General features: G+C 39.0%; 1 protein-coding gene across 11 annotated transcripts; it reads left to right on the plus strand.

Moving 5' to 3' along the window:
• The first annotated feature begins 8,142 nt into the window (after positions 1-8,142).
• On the plus strand, positions 8,143-24,020 carry XIAP (X-linked inhibitor of apoptosis). 11 transcript variants are annotated; one of them, XM_050310189.1, is made up of 10 exons: positions 8,583-8,709; positions 10,117-10,240; positions 11,370-11,500; positions 15,613-15,773; positions 15,978-16,877; positions 18,373-18,472; positions 19,889-19,967; positions 20,441-20,474; positions 21,670-21,894; positions 22,794-24,020. In XM_050310189.1, the coding sequence occupies exons 5-10, from the start codon at positions 16,010-16,012 to the stop codon at positions 22,985-22,987; spliced, it is 1,500 nt and encodes a 499-aa protein (XP_050166146.1). In that variant the 5' UTR covers positions 8,583-8,709; positions 10,117-10,240; positions 11,370-11,500; positions 15,613-15,773; positions 15,978-16,009; the 3' UTR covers positions 22,988-24,020. The 11 variants fall into 11 exon arrangements, with proteins under 11 accessions (XP_050166147.1, XP_050166149.1, XP_050166140.1 ...); XM_050310190.1 differs by lacking the exons at positions 8,583-8,709; positions 15,613-15,773 and adding an exon at positions 8,143-8,235; XM_050310192.1 differs by lacking the exons at positions 8,583-8,709; positions 11,370-11,500 and adding an exon at positions 8,143-8,235.
• Positions 24,021-27,580: the final 3,560 nt, after the last annotated feature.

Genomic DNA, 27,580 nt, shown 5'->3' on the forward strand with positions numbered 1-27,580 from the left:
CACACAAATACAATGAAACTTCAGAAAATGGAGAATTAGAAATAAAAATAAATAAAAGATGAGGTGAATACGATGAAACAGAAGAAAATGGAGAATTTTAAATTAAATCAAAAGCTGAGGCCTCAGTGCACCTGTGCCTGTGGCAGTGCCTGCACTGCTGTCTTTTCTCTGCTTTGTGCTCTGATCTCCACGTTTAACCAAAATGAACAGTTTGCAAGCACTTGGTGTAAAAGTGGTTTTCCGCTCACAAAATAGCCCTGATGAGAAAGTCTGCAGAATTTCAGCAAACCCACTGTACTCAATTAAGATACATGGCATATACATATCCATAGTATATACATATATGTCTCTCAAACAAAGAGACACACATTTTAATAAAATAATGCAGGCAAAGCAAAATATTTTGAAAATAAGTATGTACCAATTTGTCTTCAGATTAATATATTATTGACACAGAGTAGTTTTCATTCAAGGCTATAAAGTCATAATTAATTTTGACTTATCCTTGCTTTTGTGGTGGACATCTTTATGTAGTGAAACATCTTTCTTAGTACCACCTGATGTGAGCTGAATTGTGAGGAACACCTTGGTTAAAAAATCAGACCTGTATTTTAGTTCTATAAAACAGCTTCTATAGTTTATTATCCATCTTTTCATGAGGCTTTTGTGAGCTAGAAAAAGCATCGTGGGCATCCTAAGATTCACACAAGTGAGTCAGAGAGCCTTGTTAAAAGCTAGGACAGCTTTATGTTTCCTTCTGTTATTTACACAGGTTGACTTTTACCTTTCTAAATAAAGGGATAAAAGAAAATTTTGAAAAGAAGGAAAAATGATGATGACTGCAAAAGCAGGATCTGTCACACCACAGTCTCAAGCCACCTACTGTGCTTCCTGCCTGAATAAAGAGGTACACTGAAGGTTTTGTCCCAACTACATTGAAGAAAATGCCTATGTCACCACTATGGTAACAGCTGGATAGCAGCAGGAAGTTATTTAGCTTAATGGCAAATACAAGGTTTTCAGTGGTGTAGTACATTATCCAGCAAATACATAGCTAGAAAAGTATCAGTGGTAATTTAAACTTATAAAAATGTATTTATTCTTCGTTTTCTAAATAAATACTACAGACACCCATTAGGAGAGCTGGAAATATAAAAAAGCAGAGAAGATAAAACATCTAACACCTAATTTCCTCTATATTACCCCACTCCATGGGTTCATATGACAAGAGACAACTTTAACGGCTGAGTGCTTTGCTTTTTTTTTCCAGGCACAGACGTTTAAGAATGACTGTTTGGAATAAAATGTCCTTTATTATTTGGCTTATCATGTCCATGTAAGAATTAATTGTCCTAAATTCCCCCTTTTTTTTTTTTAAATCAGTCATTGTTTGGCAATTACTCCTGTTCTTTTTCTGGAGACATTTCCAAAATTCTCATGCAGAAGAAAAATGATACAAAGAAGGCATGCTTCCACATTTTCTAGATGATTTCCATTTGGTAAATGCTGTTTAGGCAAGTAAGAATCCTAAACATTAGCTGGTACCAGCTGTTTCCATTCCTCTGGGCAACTGAAAAGAGAGACATTCTCAGACAGTGATTGTCAAACACATCTTACAACTTTGGATTTTTTTCCCACAGCTAAACTCAGTGTCACTTCATCATCCTAAGCTATAAAATGTCCCAGATTTAATTAAGATCAGTGGATGTGGAGGAGCACACTGTTTGGGGAAGGTTTGCTTGTTTTCAGCTCTCAGAAATCAGGGTTATTTCAGTCCGAGTTGTTGTTGTTTGCCTTTCTTACCCACTTGCCAACACAGGCAAGAGCCAACTGCAGATTTAGGTTCCATTTCCAAACCCTGTTGACCTGGAAGTCTTCTGGTCAAGGCTTAAGTTCTTGGGTCTGTGTATGTTCATGCAACCTGGTGAAAAATGAAAGGCAGAAAGACTAATTAAACTCTTCCACATGATGCCTGTGAAGAAGGGGCTTTGTTAAAAACGGTGCTGGGAGCAATGCCTGGAGTAATGTGATTGGAACAGCACTTCATAGGCAGCAGATCAATTATTTGCTTCACAATATGTTTCACTTCTTCAATGTGTATTTCTCTCTGATTGGAGTGTATAGCTCTAAAGAGCCCTGTTTGGTTTTTTCCTAATTAGCATTGATAAGGAAAGCCAAAAAGACCCCCAATACCTCTGTTTCAGCAACAACTTTGAACAATGGAGAACCTACAAATACAGGAAAAAGGATTATTATTTCTTTAATCACGGTCTCACCAAACAGCAAAATGTTAGTGCAGAAGTGGAGATTTGTGAGACGCTGCAGTGATTTGTTTGAAGAATGGAGACAAGCTGTTCTAATGGGCTTTACTCCCAGCCTCTGCTGGAACCATTGCATGAACAATTTCTGTTTGTCTGCTCTGAAGAACAACAGCACAGTAGAAAGCTAATAACTTAATTAAATATTTTGTCTTCCAGTACATACACCTTCCTAGAAAAGGCCTTATCAAGGTCAGCTATTGGGATTTCAAGATAATAGTATATTAAGTGTGAAAAGATGAAAAAACCCTAGGAAGTTTGCATGATTTGCAAGCTGAGCAGTGATAGTATCACTGCAGTGCAATTTAGAGTCTTGCAGTGCTTCCTGAGTCCACTAATGCAGAAAGGCAGAGTACAACTTGTAAAGCAGATATTCCTGTGCTCACAGCTCATCACTCACTCGCTGATCTAATAGCTGGTTATTCTTCAGGAGGGGTCTGTATCGTTACACCTCTCAGCTGGCACACATCCCACAGAAAATGGGATGACTTACTACACTCTGCTAACAAAATCCCTCTGGTAACTCCAGCCCATCATTGGCCTGTGGTCATCCATACAAAGGGGCTGTTGCAGCAGCTCCCTGGCAGCGTCTCTCCAGCGTTGGGACAGTCAGGCAGCCCACGCTGGTGTCCCAGCAGTTCTGCAGCAAGTGCTTACAGCTCGTGCTCCTGCCCCTCTCCTCTGCATGTGTGCAGTGACACTCCGTGTGGCTGGAGCCTCTGAGCAGGGTTGGATGGGTGCTGGTGATGCAGGAAGTGTAGGAAGCCAAAGTTTACAAACTTATCAATGGGTGGACAGTACCTACCAGAGCTGTTGACTGTTGCCAACAGCTATTGCACTGGGCAGGCCCTTATCCCACAGCACAGGTGCCTCGTGCTGGTTTATTGTGAGAGGTGGGAGTATTTATTAGTGCTCTGAGAGAATATGAAGGTTTGAAGGTAAGACCTGAATTTGGTAAGTCAGACTCTTACCAACACAGTCCACACCCTTGTTTGGGTTGTGTACCCCAGATACCAAGTATGTTAAGTGTGTCTGTGGCTAATGATAATGACGTAAGAGAAATCCTGAACGGCTACCTAACCTTGGCAGACTGTTAGCAGTCAAAGAAGCTGTTTCTGAAACACTCACTCCTGATTCTTCATTCGTGATCCCAGCCTGCAGTCTGGGGCACTTTGTCCATTGTTCTGTGTTCTGCTGCTGCATCTCTTTCTGGCAGTTTGACTCTTGAAGGAGTCCAAATTCAGAAGATACTTGATCAAATACACCTGCCTTTGACATGTGAAGAATATCTTTTTTAAGCTTCTACTTAACCAGCAACATAAAGCATTTAAGAACTACAGAAAAGTTTGCTCAGCTAAGATTTGGATGGTCATGGTGAGTTTCCCCCATATATAAAAATTCTCAGACATCATCAGTAGAACATGGGGAAAATGAATGACCAAACTGATCAGTTAAAAAGGACATTGTTGGTAACCACAGCATTCCTCTTTGCTCCTCTCTGCCTCTTTTCTCCTATCAGGGTATATATAACATGTGGAACATGCAGGAAATAGGGAAGCATTGCCTTGAATTTGTCTTTTTCCTACCTATTATATCAAACTTATATAGTATCTGTGTGCCAGCAATGATATTCCAGCAGGAAGGAATTATGAATAGAAAACCACATACGTGATCATATGCCACATGCTTGCTAAGTCCAAAGTCTTGCATTAATCGGTTCAAACAGAACCAAAATAAATCACTAGTTGCATGTTTACCGTTTTCCTCTTCATTTGGCATTTATCTTTGCTCTCCTGCTCAGCGAATTGTGAAAGAAAGTAAACACTGTTTGTCCCTGATTTGACACCACATGCTTAGTACAACTTAGTAGTTTCAGTGAGCAGCATACTGAGACATCAAAAGAATATTTGGTTTTTACATGCTTAAATGCTAACTTTTCCACAATACTGTTGCTGTTACATGATGGTTTTAATTTTAATGAGAAGGTATTTTATTATACATCGCCTGATCAGCAATGGATTTGGGAGTTATAGGAACATTTGTCCTGCGTAGGATTTCAATGCTGAAATTGAAAAGGCTCATCATATTTTTTCAACTTTTCCTGTTTCTGTACCATAATGATACCTCTATTTATCTCAACCTTCCCTTGAGACTTTTCCACTACCTTCATGAAAATATAACGAGAATGATGTCTATCATCTGCTTGCAACAAAAGGAAAGAAAGAATGTTCTATAAGTGCTGTAGATAAAAGGAAAGGGTGTCATACTGTTTTGGAAGGAGAATCAGATTTGATTTTCTGTGGACAAATGCATGGTTTTCCTACCAAATGACTGCACCTCTTCTTCCAATGGTAGCAAGAACATTGGATGTAATTCAAGGGATAAGACAGCTTTCAGACATCTGTTACTTATCAGTTATTTCATTTTCTTTTGTCATACTCATGAGAAAATGTTCCTAATCAAGGCACTGTTTTGACTTTTTCCATATTTGATTTTCTTTCTCTGCTGCACCTCTGAAATTCCAGCTCTGGACTGCACAGGTTTTTTCACTCCATTCATTAATGTGATACTAATGGCCCAATTAATTAGTCCATAAGATGAGTAGGAAATAAATTACATTAATTTCTTAGAGAATACATCAACAAACCACATATGAGTTTCTCATATTTGTGACTCATGACCCATTATTGACTAAACAGTTTGTGTCAAAGAATTGTGTGCTTAGTCCAGTTTATATTTATCTGACTCAAACAGGTCGGAATAGATTGCAATTTTAACACAATTGTGTAAAGAAAGTTTCAAACAGACTATGCTTTCTGTATGATCTGTATGATCTGGTTTTTTCAAATGTATATTATTTGTTATATTTTTTAATGGAAAGGATTTCAGGAGGCAATTCCCCACTTTACTCCAAAGCATGTATATAAATATTTGAAGTAGTAATTTTTTTAAAAAATAGTCTAATTGTAATAGAAATTTTAGTACGGTTCACATTAAGGTAATCTCAAAAATGTTACATACTCCACCTACACAAGGATGTTAAAAGATCATTTTTGCATGAAATAACCTGAAGCATTTGGCAATTGTCCAATTTGAAAATTGTCCAAGCTATGAGATGTTAATGTTTCACAGAAAGAAAAAAAAACAAAAAACAACCAAACAAAACCCAACCCAAACCCAAACCTCGTGCAGAAAATCCCTCCAAATCCACCCACTGGACTTTGCTTAGTCAGACATTGGCAGTGGTTGGCAGCTCCCCGTTATGCCTCCAAGTATTGCCCCTTCATTAAGCAGAAGTATCTTTTCGAGTGAGCTGCAGGCAAAACCACTGTTCCCAGACACTTCAGATTCCTGAGCCAGCTTGTGCTTACTTTTTTAAATGACATTTTTAATGAAGAACAGCAGTTTAAATCAACCCTATGTGATAATATGTAGAGAAAGTTACTTTCCAGAGTAGAAGAAATGAATTTTCTGTGAAATGCTCCCAGGCTTGGTAGAAGAGTGTGTATATAAAGTACCACCATGTGTGCTATAGAGCACTGACTTTCCAAGATAACTGGCTGGTTACTTTACTTATTCATTGCATAAATAACAGACGCTGAAAAAATACAGTGCAGTCCTCACATACATAATGCAGGGAGACATAACTACAGAAACCCCATTGTGCACATGCATGTGTACACTTCTACATTTCAGTTCTTTTCTTTGTTTGTTTGCTTCTCAGTTTATCTGAGACTAAAATACAAGATTAGGACAAAGATACTCAAAGTACGGAATTGCACTGTGGTCAGTTCAGGCCTATAATGTAGTGGCTACAAGTTCTTCCACAAAAAAAAAAAAAGCAGACAGAAAAGCTCAGAGAGAGTATATCTTTATGAAGTCAGTAAACTGATGTTTTTCTTTGTTTTAATGCAGAATTCTCAACAAATTCTAGGTACAATTTTGTTCATTACATTTCAGATGAAAGAGGGAATACAGCAAACACAACACTTGTTTACATCCACTTAGTGTTGACAAAGATATTGCTTGAGATTTTCTTGCAAGTTTAATTACTTTCTGTAGCTCGAGTATCACCGTTGTACAATTCTATTGACAATCAAAACTACTTTGAAGTAATACAATTAGTTTTAATGGTTTTGGGTCACCAAAGGCTTCATGTTGGCTTTATAGTACAACTGTACTCTCTCACTTACAGTTCCACTGACTCATTCAGAACTTTATTTGAACTGCACTTTAAGTTGGTTAAACTCAACAGAAAACAAAGAAATAGCTTGGTAAGAAAATAAAGATTTTATGAGTATTTTTGTCCTTATTGACGATGTTTTTCGTTTTCATTGTTTTCTTATTTTCTAGTTCTTCTATATATAGAAGAGCTTTTTGACTCAAACTTTTACCAAACTTTTTGATTTAGACATCAAAAGCTGAAAGCGGCCCACTGCAAAAACACCTTGTGATCTCTAAAAACAATCTGCTTCATTTGGAAAAGTATCAAAACCTCACCAGAGCAAAGGCCTTTGTGAAAATCATTGCTAATTAATGTATTAATAATGCGGTATGACAAGGAATTAGAAGATTAAATATTCATGTTCACGTTGCTGTGTTACCTCTTACTGTATTGTATTATGGCAAAGATTCTTAAATAAATGATCTGGCTTTGGACTGATGTGCAATGAGTTTAGATTTATGTGACTCACTGTTGCAATAGAGCTGTTTGTTTCTTATAGGCTCTGAATCACCAATATACTGCGTAAGAAAATATTAGTTCTGGGTTATGGGTCATTCTTTTTTGAATCCAGCTGGGGTTTTAGTAGGTGCTGGACAGCAAAGTGAGAAACAATCCTTATTGAAAAGGGGTCTCAGTCTAAGTCCTGGAATCTGCAAACTTTCTGGTACATCGTATAGTTAGACTCTGTCTCCTGAAATTGTCCCAGACTATCTGCCACTAGTCTTTGGAGATACATGACCTGAAAAAAGTAAGTTACTACTGTTCATATGCAGGATGGGAAAACCAGAAAAGTTTGAGGGCGTTACTCCAAGTAGCTGAGTTTTCTTGAGGACAGCAGGGAGCAGGTCCCCTACATACAGCCAACTATCCTGACTGTGTTAAAATGTGTTGGGCCAACCATGAGGGCACCTGAGCTTCTAAAACAGAATATTTTAACGTCCAAAACCACGTTAGTCTTAGTCATAATAGGTAGATGATTTTGGGATGAGCAGAAACCGTCTGGAGAAGATGGTACGACGTGAAGGGGCTGCAGGAGATGCTGAGGGGAGGGGAGGGAGGCGAGGGCGGCACGGAGCCGGGGCACTGAGGGGATGGGGACATGAGAGGAGCGGAGGCGCAGGGCTGAGGGGTTTGAGGCTGAGGTTTGGGGGCTGAGGTTAGGCGTGAGGGGTTTGGGCTGAAGGGTTTAGGGGGCTGAAGGGTTTAGGGGGCTAAGGGGTTTGAAGGGTTTGAGCAGGCTGAGGGGTTTGAGGGGCTGAGGGTTTGAGGGGCTGAGGGGCTGAGGGGTTTGAGAGGTTTGAGGGGGCTGAGGGTTTTGAAGGGGCTGAGGGGTTTGAAGGGTTTGAGGAGGCTGAGAGGTTTAGGAGGCTGAGGGCTTTAGGAGGCTGAGGGGTTTGAGGAGGCTGAAGGGTTTAGGGGGCGGTTTGAGGGGTTTAGGGGGCGGTTTGAGGGGTTTAGGGGGCGGTTTGAGGGGTTTGGGAGCTCCCGCCCTGCAGTTCCCGCCGCCGCCGCCACGCGCCGCCCTCCGCCGGCCGGAGCCGCCCCGCCGGACTCCCACCGGCCCGGCAGGGGGCGCCGCTGCCGCCCGCGGGGCCCAGAGGCTGCCGGGAGCCGCCATCTTCTCAGCGTGCGGTACCGCCAGCAGCTCCCGCGCCGGGGCCGCGCCGAGCGGGACGGGACGGGACGCTCCCGGTGAGTTCTCAGGTCAGGAGAGCACTGCCGCACCCGGCAGTGCCTGGGGCAGCGGTGGGACCGGGGGCAGCGGGCGGGACCCCGGGGCGGGTCGGGCCGCACGGCTGCCCGCTCTGGCGGCTCTCGCTGCCCCGCGCTGCTCGGCGGGGTCCCCGCGCGGGGCAGGGGTCTCGGTGTCCCCGCGCCGCCCTCACGGCGCTGCCCCGGCGGGGCCGAGGGCCGGCCGGGCCGCCGCTGTTCCCCCCCGGCCGCTGGCGGAGCCGGCGGGGCGTTGCCATGGGGACGGGCACCGCCGCCGCCCGGGCTGCCCCGAACCCAGCCCTGCCCGCTCTGTTACTGTTTTTTTTATTAGACCCAGCAGGCTTTCTAGAATTTCCTTTCTTCTTCTTCTTAATAAAAATGCGATTTTGTTCTGGTTTGCTTTGTTAAGATCGCGGTAGTGTTTAAGAATTCCGCAGGGAGAAGTTCAGTCAGGTAATATTTTTTTTTTTAGTTGTAATTGAAACTCCAAGCAGTTCTCTTTTGCACAATGGCTATGCTTTTACGCTTATATATTTCTCTTTAAGTTTATCTCTGCTTCTGTGTTACTATCTGATGCTCCTATCTTCCTGCTAGAAGCCCTATAAATGGTTGTAAATACTCATTTCAGTCTTGGTAATGTTTGTCTTGTTTAACTGTTCTTAGTCTGCATCTGCTACAAAGTACAAATATGTTTGTAGCACTGCTTTCATGATCCGTTCCCTGCTACAATCTTACATTGCTGTTTTCCTCGCTATACTTGTAGCTAACTGGAAGGATGCTTTTTCTTCAATGAACGCTTTGAAACTACAAGATCTTAGAATACCGATTTGGGAGGGAAAGCAACCAACTGTATGAAAAATCACTTTTTTGTCAAATACTTTTTTAAAAAATCGAATACCTTTAAGAAGAGCAGTAGGAAATACATTTACTTAATGTTCTCATTGTTTATCCTGAAGTAAATCCCCATGTAACAGAGAAGACAACAGTGAAGTATTCTCTCATGTAGTGGATTGGTTGATTGAGCTTTTATTTGGATATTTTTTCATTTTCTTAATTGCTTCATTATGCTACCTGATTGCTTGGCAGTTTTCTTTGAAGTCCTTTAAAGAACCCCCAACTACTTCCTTCCGTAGAAAGCTTGGCACCCACAGCATTGGCCAAGAAGGGCAAAGGAACAAGTTAATGATTGTTCTGCTCCTCCTCTGACCTTGCCCTTTGTAACCAGCAGCAAAAGTGAAAGAATTCTGATGAGGGTGGTTGTTTGTTTGTGGTATTTTTTGACTGCTTCCACTGATATGAGGCAGACTTGTGTTTGCTATCAGAAAAGTAAAACAAAAAAAAAAAAGTGTGATCATATCTCGATTTTAGAAGTATGAAAAAGGATTTCATTTGATCGTGTATCTGTGATAGGGCTTCTGTGTCTGTTGCTGTCCTCCCAGAGTGGGTGAGACAGCATCAGGGAGCTGAAGAGTTCCAGAAAATCCAATTTATAGTCGATACAGAATTTCCTAGGAGAGAGATGTCTGGATCATGGGATTTTTTTCTGTCTGCTGTTAACAGTCTTTCTCCTTTTTGCTGCCCTCTAGTTTTTAATTCCAGGACTTTGTTTTGTTTTCTTTGGATTTTTTTGAGTATCTCCAACTTATATCCCTTGCTAATTTTAGTAAAACATCTACATTTCAGATTTTCCCTGACCTCAGACTCTTTCAACTTAAGAATATATTTTAGTTTGGATTTCTTAACCGCAAGAGAATTTTAAAATGTTTTTTTGGTCATAATTTTGAAGTTGTGCCTTCAGAAACAATGCTAAAGGTTATGTGAAAAGGAAGTTTTTTAATCTCTGTTTTTTTCTATCAACAGGAATGTAAATACTGTAATTGCTTCTAAAGATTGGTGGAAAATAGGGATGAAACCAGTATCTGCTTTGATTAATCTATTGCTGTGCTTGGTCTGATTGGATGCTAGTTTCTTAGGGAGAACTATTGTAAGTACCTTTTGTATTTTTTTGTTTCAGCAACTAACAGTGTACAGTCTTTTGCTGCTTCTTATTTTTCATAGTATGTGGTCTTTTTCATGGAGTTCTAATCCAAAATATTCTGAATGTGGTGATTGAAAGTCAGGCTCTAGGAACAGCAAGATTTATGAATATGAAAAAGGTAGCTGTGTATGAAGATTAAAAGGTTGTTAAGAATGAAGAAAGCTGCAAAGCTTGAATGGAGTGTCATTCCTATTGTAAAAATGTAAAATGAAGCTTCACCTATCTTGCAAATCATTTTCCTTCTCCTTCTATGTTTTGGAGAGCTGCTTATTAAGCAGAAAGGCAAACAGAGCATTTCCAACAGGTTCCAACTTCCATTTTGGTACAATATTATACTTAGGATTAATCCCCAAATCGAATTTCAGATTAAAATACAGAGGATAATTCAAGACAGACTTCCAAGTTTACAGGATGAGATGTGTTTGTCTAAATACATATATATATGTATGTATATAAAATATATGTGCAGATTCTTCTCATTGTTTAATAGCGAAATACTCATGCCAGTGACACGGCAAACGTGTGCCCCAGGCTGCAGCTGTGACTGTGCCCTGAGCTCAGCTGGCTGGGCCCGAGCTCTGTCTGGGGCAGGGAACGCCCTTGGCAGGGGCGAGGCAGGAGCCACCACTCCCTGAGCTTGGGCACTTCTGCAGCTTGGCTTTAGAATGCAGGAGGTTCAGCAGTTTTGCCATGGCATTAATCGTGTTGCTGTAGCTAAAGCTCCATAGCATTACAGCTCCCTGATGAAAGATGCCCTCTTTTCCTGTGGTTTTCTTTAGGTTTAAAGGGTTTGTAAAAGGATGTAACACTAAATCTGAAGCACGGCTCATACTCAGGGCACTGCAAGTTTTGATGGGCATTTTTTACTGTTGCCTGTTGTCCTTACTAACCCCTGTTGACTGGGTAATTTTTGTGTTTCTTAGCCAAAGGAGCAGTAACTTAGGCTTTGGCATGCCAGTTTTTCCTGTAGTGGCTGGTATTTAATTTTCCATTCTCATACATGCAGCTACAGTTCTTCTGAAGACATTTAACTTGCAAGTTCACAAAAACAATTCTTTTTTTTCTCTGCCCTTAGATGCAAATTTGTCCCACTCTTGTCTATGGAGAGCCCTCCTGTGAATCCGTTTTTCTTGTTTATTGCTCTATTCTGTACCCATATTACTTCTTCATGAAGAAAAATACAATGTGAAAATAATTCTCAGAATGGTATGTTCCTGTTGGCCTGGTAATGTACTTTTCAAAGATGGGGAGAGTGTAAGAGTCTTGGTGGCTAAAGTAAAAAATTAGGAGGCTCTAATAGCCTGCTGTAACCTTGAGCAGCTGACTGACTTCCTGTGATGACTGACCCTGATGGGAGGCTAAGTAGGACCTGTCTGAAGAGCAGACAGATGAAGCTGAGCTGATGGGTTATGTAAGCTTTGGCACTGAATCAAGAGGCATTCTGTAGACACACACCTTCTCTCTAAAATAAAGTAAAAAAATCTCTAGGCAGAATTTTTTAAAAAATTGCTATTGATAATTAGATGTGAATATGCTAAAATTTGTAAAGACTGTTCAAATAGAGCCTATGTTTCTGGTGGTTTTAATCCTTACAAGTGCACTTCCAGTTAGCAGCACGCACCTTCCTTGATCTGGTTGCAGCTGAGCAGGCAGAAACTGAAGTTCACTGAAGTGACATGTGCATAATCTGTGTGTCAGCCGGTACAGTATGTTCTGTTTGATATTTACTTGGTGCACTACTCGCATTTCAAAATTCAGTCAACAATAAACACTAGCATTGCTCTTACAGTCAGCAAGCAAGGGGCAGAAGCTCCATGTTTATGTACCCTTTGGTCAGGAACACGAGGCTGTGCAAGTGCATTTCTTATTTGGAGGTTCCTGCCATGCTTGTCATGTGGAAGAGTTAAAAATAACTCCTTAAAATGCCAATCTTTTTTAGGGTTAGGGCTAGAAATAACCATATCTAATAAAATCTACTTGAAAGGGACAGTGGGTTCTGTACTTTTCCTTTGAAGCATTTCAGATCTAGGTAATATGATAGTGTCATATTTTTGCATGAAATCATACCTGTTAATATTTTTTAAGCTGAATTAAGCGTGGGTCTTTTTGCAGAACTACAGTATACACTTTTGCATTTTGAATAAGTTAACTTTCTTTTTCTATAAATTTTTGTCGTTATCTCTTCTGCTGAAACATAATCAATGGACTACCTAAATTGGTACTTTGGCTTGGAAATGGGTGGTGTCTTGTGGCAAATTGCCTTCAGGTGTTTAAAAGGAGGATTAAACTTGGCTCAGTTTCTGGAAGCCTTTCAGGCTAAAATAGATTTTGTTTACTCACTGTACAAGGAAATATTGAATGCTTCAATAATAGTTAAAATAGCTGGGTTTTATGAGTGAAGATGATCTCTAACATTTCTGGATGTTCTACTTTTGATTCATGTGTGCTTAATTAAAACCTATGCAGAAAGGCTTAATTAACTTCTGCATACATAAAGTATAGTCTGAACTCAGCTCTGCTACTGGTATGTATTATAAAGTCTTTTATACCTATCTTAGGTGGATGATTTTTGTGAAATTATGTTTCTTAGCCATAAACTATTCAAAAATTTACCCTCAGTCATTTTTCTTCTGCAGATAGTACCTGTCTGAGTGCTGCTATGATGCAGGATATTGCTCTAAATCATTACTCCAACTAACTGGAGTGAGGCAACTGTTGAAATACCTGTGCAGAAATACTGTTCCTGAACTAGTTGTAATTTTACAGTTTGAATGGTTGTTTTTAAGTTGATTGAAATAGAAATAATTGGACTTGATGCTGCATTTAAAGCAGTAGTAGTGTTGTATATAAAACAGTACTTACACAAGCAAGGAGTTTGCCTCAATGCTTAATGGATATGGTAATGACTTTTTCTCATAGATTAAATTATCCTGAAATGTTAACCAGCCGTGTTTAGAGGGGCTGTTGTAAGGAAAGGGCTTCGTAACGTGGATGGAGCACCATTAAAGCTGACAGATACCTGTGAGGGACTTGTTAGTTGAACCTTTCTACTCCAAGAGATCATGATTCAACCATGTAGCTGATACAATTTGAAAAAGTCAGTTTAATAGAAAGAATTGCGTCAGTACTTTCTGCTCTCTGGGTGTGTGCTTTTCATACTGTTTTGATTGTGAGGTTGAGGTAGATTGCTTACCTCCAGAGACTCCAAATGTGGCAGATATTTTGGTTATTGCCATGTTGAGGGCATAATTTTTTTTTAATTCACTGTGTTAATGGGAGTATTGAAGTATTCATAGCACTCTAGAACAAACTGTTTGAAAGAATAAAGCTGATAATCTCAGGTTTCTTTGATGTTGGAGGGATAGAGCTTTAGTGAAAGAATCCAGAAAAGGACTGCAAGGCTCAGGCTTGCTCATGCAGCACAGACATAAATATGTAATTTTACATATGGTTTGAAGATCATCCCTGACAGAGGGCACTGGAGAATCTGGGCCTTACTTAAGAGACAATATTTGTTCAAATGGCTTTGGTAAAATATCTTCTTTATCTTATGAAAAATAAGTTACTTTCTGTAAGTAGTGCATTCATGTTATAAGCAAGTTCATATCATATATATATATCATTCTTTATGCATATGACACTACTGTATCAGACTTATTTTTTCTTTAAGAATGAGAGATTCTAAGATGAGTTCTGATATGGGAGCAGGTAAGTGGTGCTCACAACAGAACATGTAGGTAGTTTGTGAGAAGTGGAGCCGTAAATAATTCTGTCATAACTGCTTTTTAACTTCACGTGTCGTAGTCATCATTGTAATATGTGATCACGGAATACAACATAATGAACAAAAAAAGCACAAACCAAGGGTGATCTTTGTGTCTCCAGTAAATTCTTGAGCTCTGTCAGGCTTGACTGTTGTCTTTACCTCTGATTTCACCGAGGACAGGGAAGGCAAATTACAGAGACTGGCTGAGTAGATCATCTCTGATCAAAGTTATCAAAGAGGGATATAGAGTCTCTATTCTGATTTTAAAGTAAATATAAAACAGAAAGGTTAATATGCAACAATTTAAATAGGATGAGTTTTTTCACTGATTCTGGATTAATTTCTATATAAACAAAGTAGAAATGAAGACACTGCTATTCATACAGTGAAAGCATATGCATTTGTTTTGGTTTTCCAATGGACAGTTTGAGGAATCTCTGGAAGATATGAGGTAGGCTTTATTTTCTTACAGAAAGTCTTTCAGATGTCATATAAGAAAATTTTGCAGCTATTTGTAATACCAGTTCTTTCATGAATGCTGTGTAGTAGTAGTAGTAGTGATGACAGATGCATAAAAGTCACTTGAGATCTTTACAGAAACAGTTCTAGAGGTTTTAAAATACAATTTTAAAAGGAAGCAAATGTGAACTTTTAAACTTTTGTTATGAAAATCCAATTGTTTTCAGTATATAAGTATATAAAAATACATGTTTTGTGACAGCTTTCATAGTACCACATGTAATTACTTGGTTTGGGTTTTTTGCCCTTCAAAGTCAAAACAAGCATATAGGTCAGATTTGTAGGTCAGTCAATGTAATTTATGTAGAGGCTATTTTTGAAGTTGCTAAGCTAAAATAGAAAGCTACAGTATAATTTCTGGTGTCATTACATTAGTCATGAGCTGACATACAGAAGGAATTAAAGCTGGTGCTAGGAAGTCTTGTGATTACCTGAAGTGCTCATGCTGGGTCTCTGACGTCACATTTTCTCCACATGCTTATACCTTAATTATCTTTGTCATCTTGGCAGAGGATGCAGCAATCCTGCAACGCACAGGCATTTGAATTTCCCCTCTCCCTTCTGAATTCTAAAAATGCTTTTGTCCTTCCTGTAGAAACTAAATCTGGTATTATATAAGCAATTATTATAACATCTGCCTTGACCTCACAGAAAGTATAATCAATTTTAATGCAGGTGTTGAAGAAGGTAAATTTTTTTCCTACTGGCCTAACTTAGGTGAGGACTGGAAATAGACGTATTTCAGGATTCACATAGAAAATGGAGAAGGACACTTGTTCAAATACATACATATTCTGTTATCTTTTTTTTTTGCTAATTACTGAATTATTATTGCTTTGTGCTAAGAAGTTGATTTGGGCATTCTCACAATAATTTATTTTACCACTCTGAGATGTGTGTGGGCAACAACCAAGACTTTCTAAGTCAATAATATCACTGCACTTGTCTGGACAAGGGGTGAATTTTTACTGTGCTCTGATTTCATCCACATTGGGATGAAGGCAGTGACTGTCAGTTTGTGGTTCTTGCACAGGACCTGCTGTAGCCAAGTTTCTCTTTCATCCTCGGGAGAGATGGGGCTTGTCTGAGCCCTCTTGGCAGCCTTCTGATCTTCTGACACTGATCTTGGGAGCAGTGTTAATATGCCCCAGTGAAACACCTAATAGTTTATTTCACAAGATTTTTTGCTCAAAGGTAAACCGAGATATGTTTTTACAATATAGCAAAAGTACAAAAGCTTTTTTGTTTGCCTCTGAGTGGCAGGTAATGGGTGAGATGGAAGGGAAGAGTCATTTTAATACATGAAGGGTTGTACTTGAATTTAGCCAGTTTCCAGTTTGTGTGTGGGTGTGATCTACCCTTCTGTCTGTGAAACTAAACCAGATATTCTTTGTTTAGGAAACCTAAAGGAGAGCCCTGCATATGAGGAGATGACGTGTAATGTCCCTCCTAATCCCGACAGTGCCACTGCAGACGCTGCCCATGGCCAGGACTGGGCACAGGAACGCTGCCGGCTGGGAACGTTTGTTGAATTCCCCCTTGGCTGCCCGGTGCCGGCGGCAGCACTGGCACGAGCTGGCTTTGTTTACACTGGAGAAGGTGACAAAGTGAAGTGCTTCAGTTGCCATGCAGTTGTGGAAGGATGGGCGTCTGGGGATTCTGCAGTTGAGAGACACAAACAGCTTTCCCCAAACTGCAAATTTATTACTGACTCTGCTTTTCTGGAAGATGATGTGGATCCTGTAGGCCAGAACTACCAGCACAGAACTGAAAATGGTTCCAGCAATTCAGCCCTCCTGTGTGCTCTGGATGACCCTGACGTGGAGGCAGATTACCTTTTGAGAACTAGGCAGGTTGTGGATATGTCAGATAGTTTGTATCCTAGAAACCCTGCTATGTGCAGCGAAGAAACAAGGTTGAAGTCTTTTCACAACTGGCCCCTCAATGACCAACTGACACCAAAGGAATTGGCTAATGCTGGGTTTTATTATACAGGGGTTGGTGATCAAGTGGCGTGTTTTTGTTGTGGTGGAAAATTAAAGAACTGGGAACCCACCGACAGAGCTTGGTCAGAACACAAGAGGCATTTTCCCAAATGCCTTTTTGTACTGGGCCGGGATGTTGGAAATGTTCCAAGTGAATCTATTCCCGATGAGTTTGGGATAAGTGGTCTGAACAATGCACAGCACCCAAGGAATCCATCTATGGCAAAATATGGAAGACGTTTACAAACGTTTTTATCTTGGATATATCCTGTGGACAAAGAGCAACTTGCAGAAGCTGGGTTCTACAGCGTAGGTAAGCCAGACCTTAGAATGGCTAATACCTTTTACAAAGAAAATGTAAATGAGAAAATGTCTTGTTATGGAAAAAAGGGCATTTTTAAAAACTCTAATATGGAATGATTTGCCAGAATTTCATTCCTCTGTAAACTGCTTCTCACACTTGTGTAAAATGATATACATTATATCAGGTATGTTTAATAGCAAAATATAAACTTGGTCATAAATTTACTTCTAGCAGTAAAACAGCCAAATGTTTTCCTTGCCTGCTAAAACCCTCATAATACATCTTTCACACTGACAGTTATTGGAGTTAATATTTTTTAAGAGATGAACTGCTGTCCTGGAGAGCTGAGATGTAAGGAGAGGGCCTGTGGCCTGCACAGAGGCCCATGAACAAGACAGTGCAGGTTGTGTGCCATTTTACTTTGTTAACACATGTTTGCATTGTTATGGCATGTGGACACCCAGAACTAGCAAATACCACGACTGCCTACTGGAAAAGCTCAGTGAAGACACTGATGCCAGTGGAAGAGCTTTTACTCTTAGACATGGGATGTTTGACTTAGAAAGGACTCCAATGTCTCTGTGCATTGGTTTCCCAGTTAGATGGAATTGCACAGTGTCATTAAAGACCTTTGAAATTCCTCGCTGAGAGGTGCTGTATGAGTGCCAAGAGTGAGGTCACAAAGAAAAGGAATTAATCTCTTGCTCTCTTTTTAATTGACTTCTCTTAGTAGCTCTTGGAAGAACTTCTTAATCTGATTCCGTTTGTTCGACTTGTGGCCATAAATAACCTTTGATATATTCCTGTATGGGTTATACATGGACAATATTTGTACCCAGCAGAAATGTTTTTATTGATTTCTTCTTGAATTCCTAAAAGTACCAAGAGTTCTGTACTGTGAAGGTGCAGTAACTGGGCACCAGCTTATCAGCCCTGTGGCTGTTCAGGTGACTTCTGTGAAAACTGTTTCCTGGGAGCTGAGAATGATTTAACCTTCTAGGAAAACGGTGTCCATACTTCCTCTCATCTCAAAAACTTGTGGATTACATTGGACATAGTGCTAGAGCAGAGAGAATGCAATTCTCCTCAGCTGGTTATGCCACTGCTGCATAGGGCCTGTTAAACTTAACATGGAAATGAAGGACCAAAAAGACATGTAAACATTCCTAATTCTTTGTGGCCTACATCTTCAGGGCTTGTTTACCATTGGATGGAGTTACTTGGAAATAGATTATTATTTTTAGCTTTTGCTTTTTATCTAAAATTATTTACTAAAATAAAATTCAGGAAAACTTGATGCTACTCTTATGTTGTATTTTTTTTTAGTCTCAGTTCTCTCCTGAACCTTTGGTTTAAATCATGTGTGTTGTCCTCCACTAAAATGGAGGTTTTTTTAGTTGAAATTGTGAATCAGTAAAATAAAGATTTTATTTCTTATTAATGTAACATTTTTAGTTGAAAACTTAATGTTATACTTACTAGAAATTCTTGTGTGGTTCCTCAGGTAATGGTGATCATGTTGTGTGTTTCCACTGTGGTGGAGGATTGCAAGAATGGAAGGAAAATGAAGATCCATGGGATCAACATGCCAAATGGTTCCCTGGGTAAGGCATTTTTTACTGTTTTCTTGGTGCATGTCTGAGTCTTATTTACAGTATGTTGCATTTTGATGACAGAGCATACTAATAAAGGTTTCAGAAGGTTAATTATGGCTTAACGTTTAGATTTATGAAAAAAATTTTATGTTGGCTTATTTGTAGACGTTATTAAAGGGAAGGGAAGATTTCTGTGTCTGGACTTAACTGGTTTCTCAGCAAGAAGAATTATGTCATTTTGTGAATATGTATCTGATATTTTTTCCTCATTATCCAAGTGCTACATTCTGATAGTTATTTTGATAGCTACATACAGGTCAACGTTTGTAACTTATACCGGGATACAAAATGACTCAGCTTCTGTCACAGTGCAAACAGAGCTGAAGAATTCAGCAGTGGCATGGAATTCAAAACACAGTTCTGTATAATTTTAAAGGATGGAGGATTCCAAACCCAGAATCACTTTTTAGAAAGACAGACAATGTTGTCTTAAATCTGTATTGGGGAAAGGAAGAACAGTATATGACTCAGTAGTTCTTACAAGTGGACAGAAGCTGTCCAAGTACAAAGTCTCAGTTACTTCTGTAACATTGATAAAATCAATGTCTTTTATGTGTTTGCTGCCAAATTTCTCTTCTGTGGTGAAAGGCTCTCTGGAAGTTTGAGATGGGTATTTATGTATTAGCTGTTCTCTTTTCTAACAGTGGAACAGGCAGCTTTTAATTATTGGCCTCTGCCACTTGAAAGAGATACAATTCCAAGTTTTTGGCTTGGTGCAGCAAATGGTTGAGATGTGTTTTCTTGCTACATTTCCCTTTGATTTTGGTTTCGGTTGCTTAAATGATGTCAGATTTGATTAGATCCTCTCAGATTCCCAGTCCTGTTTGGGGGTTTGTTGGCACAGTGGTGGCAGTGGCAGTGTCACAGCTGCTGGCTGTGTCCCTGAAGGGGAGGGAACTGCTGCAGCTGGAGAACTATGGCCAAGGAGTTGTGGCATTCCCTACATCTTCTGTTAGGGAAGAGCTCTGCCCAGTGGCTAAGAGTGGCTGGAAAATAGTGAAAGAAAGCATGTAAGGCACCTGTCCTACCAGTGACTGCTTTGATTGCAAAAGACTAAAAGAACCAGCATTTTAACATAATGTATGTTTTTAATTGGTCTTTATTTTTTGTGGCATGAGCTGTTGTCATGGCCAACAACTCTTCAGCTTTCTGTTTCACTGAAAAACTGAGGAAGATAAGTACTGCTTAAGTGATTAAGATATTTCTAGAAATGTTTCCATGACATCACAAGTGTTGACTAAACATTGGAGATTTTAAAAGCAAGCACTCTCAATGATGTAGGAAATTTATCAAAGCCTCCAAAATTATGTAATGAATTTTTGCTTCTTATGTGGTTTTAGTAAAACTGAATATTTTCATTTTTAGGTGCAGATTTTTGAGCAAGGAAAAGGGGATAGAATTTATAAATAATGTTCACTTAAGAGATGCATGTAGTGATCCAACAGTAAGTGCCCTTGCTTATTAAATGTTCTGTTAAAATAGAAAAAGTCTTAACATCATTTTCATATGAAGTTACTCTTCTTATGTATCTATCATTTAATCCTCCTGCTGCTCTTGTCATTGGCAGAGTCTGGTTTTGGTTCTGTCAGTCAGAGTTTACAATCTCCCAGCACTCTGCAGCTGGATCATAGATCACAGCCAGGGCCCTCTGTCTATGTTGTATATTGGGTACTGAATAAGTGCCGTTTGTTTTATAGCCTGGGAGCCAAAGGTTTATGATTAATAAAGATAGATATATTTTCTTTTCTTCTTTCAGACAGTATGAAAGGGATAACAAAATACTGGTCATTTTGCAATTGTTCAGAGTGGATTTAATAAATAATGGAGATCAAATAGCTATTTTCTGGTTTGTAACTGTGTAGGTTTCCTTCTACTTCTTCAGAATTGTAATTTTGTCTTTTTGTATTTCACTTTTAGACAGAAGCTGCTGAAGGGACAATACTTCCTAAAGGTATTCCCCCCCTATGTTGGAATATCCATATTTGAATGTATAGCAAAGGAAATGGTTAAATTTAAAAATAACCATATTACACTTTTAAATAAAGCATGACAGGCAAATTGTTGGGTGATACTCTTCCCTTGCTACATTGCTTCCAAAGAACTGCAGAATGAATTTTATTTCTCTCAGGGGAAATACAGTCATGGTTTGGTAAATATTGTAAAGTAGGGATTGCTGAACCATGGAAGGAGAATGTACAGGATGCAGTGCTGCAGCAGTGAGTGTGCATCAGCTATGGAATTAGTGCTGTGGGATGGATGTTCAGGAATACTGAACTGAGTCCTTTCTCATGGGGCAGGAAGAGCTGGGCTGTTAAATGGCAAGGACTAGGAAGCTGAGAAAGCTGAAGCAGTTTGTTGTGTTCCAGTATTTCACATTCCTGCAATGCTTTGTACAAATACCAAGCAATAAAAAGACCGGACAGTTAAAGGGGTAGCAGGAGGGCAGTCAAGCAGCTTCATCCCAGGGAATGAGAGCAGTTGCCTCTAAGAGTGGTTACACAAAACCTGTGTAAGAAACCTCTCACGCTGCTCATTTATGAGTGTGAAAATTAGGTTAAAAAATTTTGCTCTTTGAACATTCTTGATAAGTAAAAGGAAGGGGAAGGTCCAACATGCTGAAAAATGCTTTCCCAAAGCAGTGTTGTGTCTTACCATGGATAGACCTGCTTGCCTGCTGATGGTGCTGTGTTTTGGTTTTATGAATTCAGATTATTTATTGGTTTCTCTCAACATATGTATGATTTTTTTTTCTTCCCTGAACTGAATTAAAAGTATTGTTACCAAATACTTACTTTTCCACTGTGCCTTGGAATTTTGAATGAATTTCAGTTACAGAAGTAGTGATACTAGTTATAAGAGATGTGTTATTTAAGTAGTTAATTTGAACAGCAAATCTGGGAGGATTTCTATATAATAAGTAGATGAAGGGAGACTGGGAAAGCTAGGATAGAAAAAACCTCAAACCTGCAGTTTTGGGTGTTTTGACAATGCAGTTTTTACAAGTAGCAAAATTCTCAAATTGGAAATATTGTTCCTTTGGCTACGTATTTGCAAAGGTGTCTTAGAGTACTGTAGTGAATAGTGTCCAGTAATTAGATTCGTCCTCGTTAAATTGTTTTTATTTTTTTTTTAATTTCTTTTTTTAGATGGTCTCTTACAGAATCCTTTGGTACAAAGTGCCATAGCCATGGGTTTCAGTTTGTCTGAGATTAGGAACACCATGGAAAAGAGATTGCAGATGACTGGAGAAAGTCACACATCTGTTGAGGATCTGGTAGCAGACTTAAGTACTGAGAAAGAAAATACAAGGGAAGAAGAACCAAATGAAATCCCAATTGAGCAAGATGAGCTTATTCAATTACAAAACCTCTGTGTGTACTTTCATATCAGCTCTTTAGTCTGTGAAATACTTTTTATTGTTATCTGTTTATCCTACCCTCTGGTCCCAGCCTTACCTGAGGTGAAGTTACAGTATTGTAACTTAACATTCAAGGGATTTGTGTTTGGACATTCAAAATGCTGAACAAAGAGGGCGTTCAAATATTTGAGTGTAGCAGCATTTAAAAGTACCATTTATAAAATAAGTAATATTAGTACCTCAGAAGTGTGTAATACTGGCAGTCTAGGGTGCTTCTGGGAAAGGTTATACTTGCTAAGAAAAAAGCCAAAATTGTAGTGAAAGCAAGAATAACTGTAGGGGTGGGGCACCTTGTGGCAAATGAAATGGGCACAGTGATACACTGTGATATTCGAGCTCAGTATGGAAAGTCTTAGGAGGGGATTGGGTTTTTTTTCAGTATATAATTTTGCTTGGGATAGAAGCATTTTCCTTCTTGGCCAATGAGAAGAACTGTACTTCTAATTGGTGTTTCTTTTCAGTTCTTTGCGTTCCAGCTCTGCTGGGATGTGCAAGTCATGCTCAGAAAGCCCTTGTGGTGCACTCTGCAAATAGACCAAAGCCAGGAGTTCTGATTCAGGAGACTTGGAATTTAAGACAAGCATATGGGTGGCATGGTAGGCAAAGATCTTACCAGCCTACCCTTTTAATAAGATTTTTAATGGACATTATGGGCAAAAAAAAAAAAAAAAAAAAAAAGAGGATTCCATGCTGCAGCTGGGATTCCTCTCGTAATTTTTTTTTTTGTTCTTTTAAGGGTGTGACCTTTAAATCGTATGAGGAAAATGTCCTCGTGTTTAGAGAGACAAAAAAAGAATGAGATTCAGTGGTCCTAAGTATGTTAATATTTTTTTGTGTGTTTATTTTCCTCAGACCTCAGCACTGAAGAGAAGTTAAGACGCTTGCAAGAAGAAAAGCTTTGTAAAATCTGTATGGCTAAAGACGTGTCAGTTGTCTTCATTCCCTGTGGTCACTTAGTTGCCTGTAAGGAATGTGCTCAAGTACTTAGTGAGTGCCCTCTGTGTCGCACAGATATTATGAGAAAGCAGGACATTTTTATGTATTAGTGAAAAACACAGCACTAGGGAGCAAACGTTTCCTGCTTTGTTGCATGAAATATGCGCAATGTAACGTTAAAAATCAGTTAATTCCAGGATGGAACCATATGGCAGGAGTTAGATTTTTCTGCTGTCAAACTATACACGTTTTAACACTTCAAAAATTATTTAAATTATTTTTCTGAAGTGATTTTTTTTTTGTATGTAAAAAGCAATATTAAAAGGCAAAGCTGCATATTTTGTACCTTCAGTTCATAGACTGAAAGCCCAAATGATGCAAACCTTTATGTGATCATTCCTTCACTTTGGTAGGACTCTGTATGACTGAAGTTTATGCAAATACAGTTTATAAAGAGCCTGTCCCTGTATAAAATTTGTAAGTAAGTTAATTTAAAATACTATTGTATACATGTGTATTATAGCTGAGATTTTAACTTCTTCTTCTTCAATGTAAGATTGAAAATATTATTTCTCACAAGATGTGGTTGTGACATAATTCAGAGTATACACACAAAGCTGCTGCTGCAATACTTCACCTTATGTTTACTTCTACTTTGTAAGTGTGTCTGTTAGGATATGTGTCTCTGTATATGAAATGTACAATAATTTCATTGATTTTTGAGAACTCAACAGAAATGGAGGACTTTTTATGCACCTTGTGCCCCTCATCAGAGGAGTGGGCAAGTTAAAAACTATTTCAATGAGAGTCACCTTAAAATACTCAAAACTTTTTCGTACTGGACTGAGCCTCCATTTCCAATTAAAAAAGTATCACAGCTTTGTATTTAAGTACAGCTGTTTTATGATCACTCTTCTTAATTATGTGACTTCTTTTGTGGAGTACTGTGTTATGTGTCTATATTTTTGAGTTCTGCACACTAAGAGATTTAGAATATAGAACATACAGAATATAGTTTTTCACATGGGAAAAGTTTTAAATCAAATACACAGAAATTTAATACCTACCTTTTCTATTTTTTTAAATCTATGCTGTGTAATGTAATGAATATGTAAAATAAAGTGCAACCCAATTGTTCCTTGATCAGTGTATTTGATTCTCACCTGCAAAAAAAATAATTTATAACAGAAGGCTGCTTTCTGTTGGTTTTTTGTTTTATAACTAGACTGTTATTAATGTAACCACAGTGTTATTAAGCATAATGAACATATTTTAATTGGAGAGGAAATAAAATCTATTGTTTGTATAAATTAAAGTTGTTTAATTAGAAAATTAAACTACATTAATTTTACTATTTTTTTCTGATAGAATTTTGTCTTACAAATAGATGATGACTAGAAATCCATAAAGAATTCAGCACAAATGGGGTTTTTTTGCCTTCTTTTGCCTGTGTGAAGAGTTTAGAGTTTCAGGTGTCCTGCATGTGGGGATTTTTCTGGAGAGATATGGACTGGAATTCTGATAGGCTTGTTCCTTGCACCCCTTTTTACTTGTGGGGAGGGTTTTCTGTCCTTTTCCTGGGAAACTGCAGGGGGTTGTTAGCTCCTGAGCTGCTGGATCTTGCCTGAAATAGCTTTTTTAGTTAAGGTTGCAGCGTGTGTTTTGCTGACTCGCTCAAGCAGATGGTTGGTTACCTAACCTTGACCCGGGTCATGTGAGAGCCTGTTTGGATCAGCCGGATCCAACTTCCAGGCTGCAGGACTTGGCACAAAGGCCTTGTCTGGGAAAGAGACTGACCAAAACTGACTGACTAAAACTATTACAAAACTAAGTCCTAGTAAGGAGATGATTTGGGGTATAAATAAAGTGTGTAAAGTGGCTGAGAAAAGCTGGGAAGAAGGTCACAAATAATTCCTTCCAAACTGACATGGAGAGGAAACACATTGTCCAAGTACTATGGAAGCAGAGCATAAATGTTTCACATTAAAGCTTTTAAAAGGTATCCTGTATTTTTATATTCATATCCCTTACTGCAGCTTTTTCATATAATATTATAAAAGATACAGCTATATAGCAATTCAACTTTTAATCACTTTAGGGACATTAAAGGGTTAAAACTTGTTAGTGAGATGAGAAAATAACTGCTCTGTAGGTTTAGGTGTTTGGTGGTTGTTTTTTTTTTTTTTAAATACAATTAGAGTTCTATTCAGACCAAATGTGAAAAATTAATTAGCACAGTCATCAAATTCTGACAGCTTGAACTAGGAAGATAGTTTTTTCAAATTACTTTGATTTTTCAGTATCTTAAAGAGAGAAGTTCCGTGGCCACTGATACTGGGTGTTTAAAGTGTTTAAAGACAGAGAAATGAAGGATGTAAATACATGGAATGGAAGCACAGGGGCTTTGAAAAGGAGGTTAGGAACAGGACAAAGATGCCTTGGGGGTTGAATTTTATAAAAGAGTTACTTGGGAGCTATGCAATATATTTAAATATCAGTATTCAGGAACTTTCTTCCAGTGGCTTCTGTGTAAAATCTTCCATTTTATTTGTAGCAGCAGAACTCTTTGCTGCTCTGGATACGTGGGAGATTTACGAGAGTTTTCAGTGACACTTCCTGGAAGTGTGTTGTTTAGAAAGCATGGAAAGCACACGCCTGGTTTAGAAACAGAAGGCTAAAGCATGGAAAACCGGGACACTCAATGTTTTTGTTACACATGTAGCTTTTACTCAGCTGGAATAAGATCGTATCTGCAGATTCCTAGCTGTCTGGACTTCTTTTAATTTGTTTTGAGGCTTGATCCAAGGCTCCTAGCACAATAAAAAGTTCTTAAATTATTGGAGCTTGGGTTTTGGTTTTTGTTTTGGTTTTGTTGTTGTTTAGGGTTTTGGGTTTGTTTGGTTTTTTGTTTAATTATTTAAACATTCCTTTTAACATGGCCTGGTTAGTTTTGTCCACAGTGCTCCAGTGTTTATTTTTGTTAGCTGTGCACACAGTCTGAAGCTACAGGACAAGTTTTCAAAGCATTATTGTTAACCTGAGGCCTGGCTTTTAGTTACATTTTATGTTTGTTTTATTGAAATTTAACAAAAATGTCAGTACAAAGGGTTGGAATTGAGTTCTAGCTGGGCACTGGATTACCATGTGCATGTGAAACGTCAAGGTGAAGAGTTGGACACTGGGATGGAACCTTCCACGGGGCAGGGACATTTGCTGCCCCAGCATTCAGGAACTGCTTGGAAGAGACTGCTCTGCCTCCCAAGGTGTTCAAGTTCAAGCACATGATGTGTAGGGCCCACCTGGGGGAAGGTTGGCTCTTCATAGAGCAGAGGAGGAGCTGGAGGATTTCTGGCTTTTGCAGTGTTTTCTGCAGCAGTTTGTGTGTGAGCAGTTACACGGTGTTCTCTGTTACCCCCACTGACTCCTGTGGGCAAGGCCAGATGTCAAACAGTGGGCTAAAGAAGCACTTGCACTGCTGTCCCTGAGGCTTTGCTGTGCCAGCCAGTGCAGAGCAGCTGGATCAGCCTCAGCTCTTGAACCTGGGTCATGGAGGATGCTGCTCCTCTTCTCCATAGGCTCAGATGGGAAGAGCCAGTCCAGCAACATCACCTTCATTACTCATGGAACTGAAGGATGAGTGAATACTCCCCCTCTTACCATTTATTGCATGGTTTATATGTGTTACATTTTACTGAATATCTTGAAAACCTGATCAAGAACATCTTTCCTCCCCTGTGCCCCTGCCATGGCTTTGCCCTGACTCAGGAAGTCCCTTCCTATCTTTGTGAGCCACTGTGTCGTGTGGCTTCGAGAGCTCTACTGATGCTGCTCTACAGCTGCAATTACAGTGTGGCTTTCTGTGAGGAGGCAAATGACCTGTGGTAATAAACAACCTGTGCTGAAATTCAGATTTTATCTTTAATTTTTTTTTCTTAACCAGGAATTTCTGTTAAGCAATACTGACATCAACATTACAAGTATTAACTCAGAGAACATGGCTCTGTGACTAATTTAACAAAAAACTTTCTTTTCTCCTAGGACAGGAAAGAAGACAGTATATATTCAGTTATAAATGGCTTGGAGAAACAAAAGCCCAAAGAAAATCTGGGGCAAAATGGTATTAATTATATTGTATTTAATATTTAAAGGCGGGTGAAAATTACTTGGTTGGGTTTGGATTGTTATTAATTTAGAGTTTTATAGCCTGCATAGCTATTGATGTTGGCTGAGATAAATTGCTTGATAAGTGAGAATTACTGAAAATGCGTTGGAGAGATATTTGAAGTAGAGTTTTGCTCTCAGATGGAAAAATGGTGCTTACTATCAAAAAAATGAAAAACACATTTGCAGAGTCCCTCTGTGAAAATATTTAGAAGAATCATTACAATAATTGCTGAAAAGCCAAGTTTAGTATAAATGCATATGGTCACCTGCAAATTTTGGAAAGTGAATTAATCTAACCTTCAGAGATTAACAAGAGTGCATTCAAATTTATTCATGTTATGTCTTTTTGATCTCATGAATTTAGATCTTGCTGTAAAACTCTTGACATAATTTCTCTTACGTAACTTAATGTTGCAGCGTACGATGAGAGTCATCACTTAATCCAAATCTTCTGAATACTTTTCAAAAGTGAGTGTTGAGCCACAGTCATCTCTTCCTTTTAACTCTTGAGTAACAGAGAGAAGCTTCTGAGTCCAGGG

The sequence above is a fragment of the Myiozetetes cayanensis genome, unplaced genomic scaffold (assembly GCF_022539395.1).
Source record: "Myiozetetes cayanensis isolate MyiCay16 unplaced genomic scaffold, myiCay2020 scf15, whole genome shotgun sequence".
NCBI lineage: Eukaryota > Metazoa > Chordata > Aves > Passeriformes > Tyrannidae > Myiozetetes > Myiozetetes cayanensis.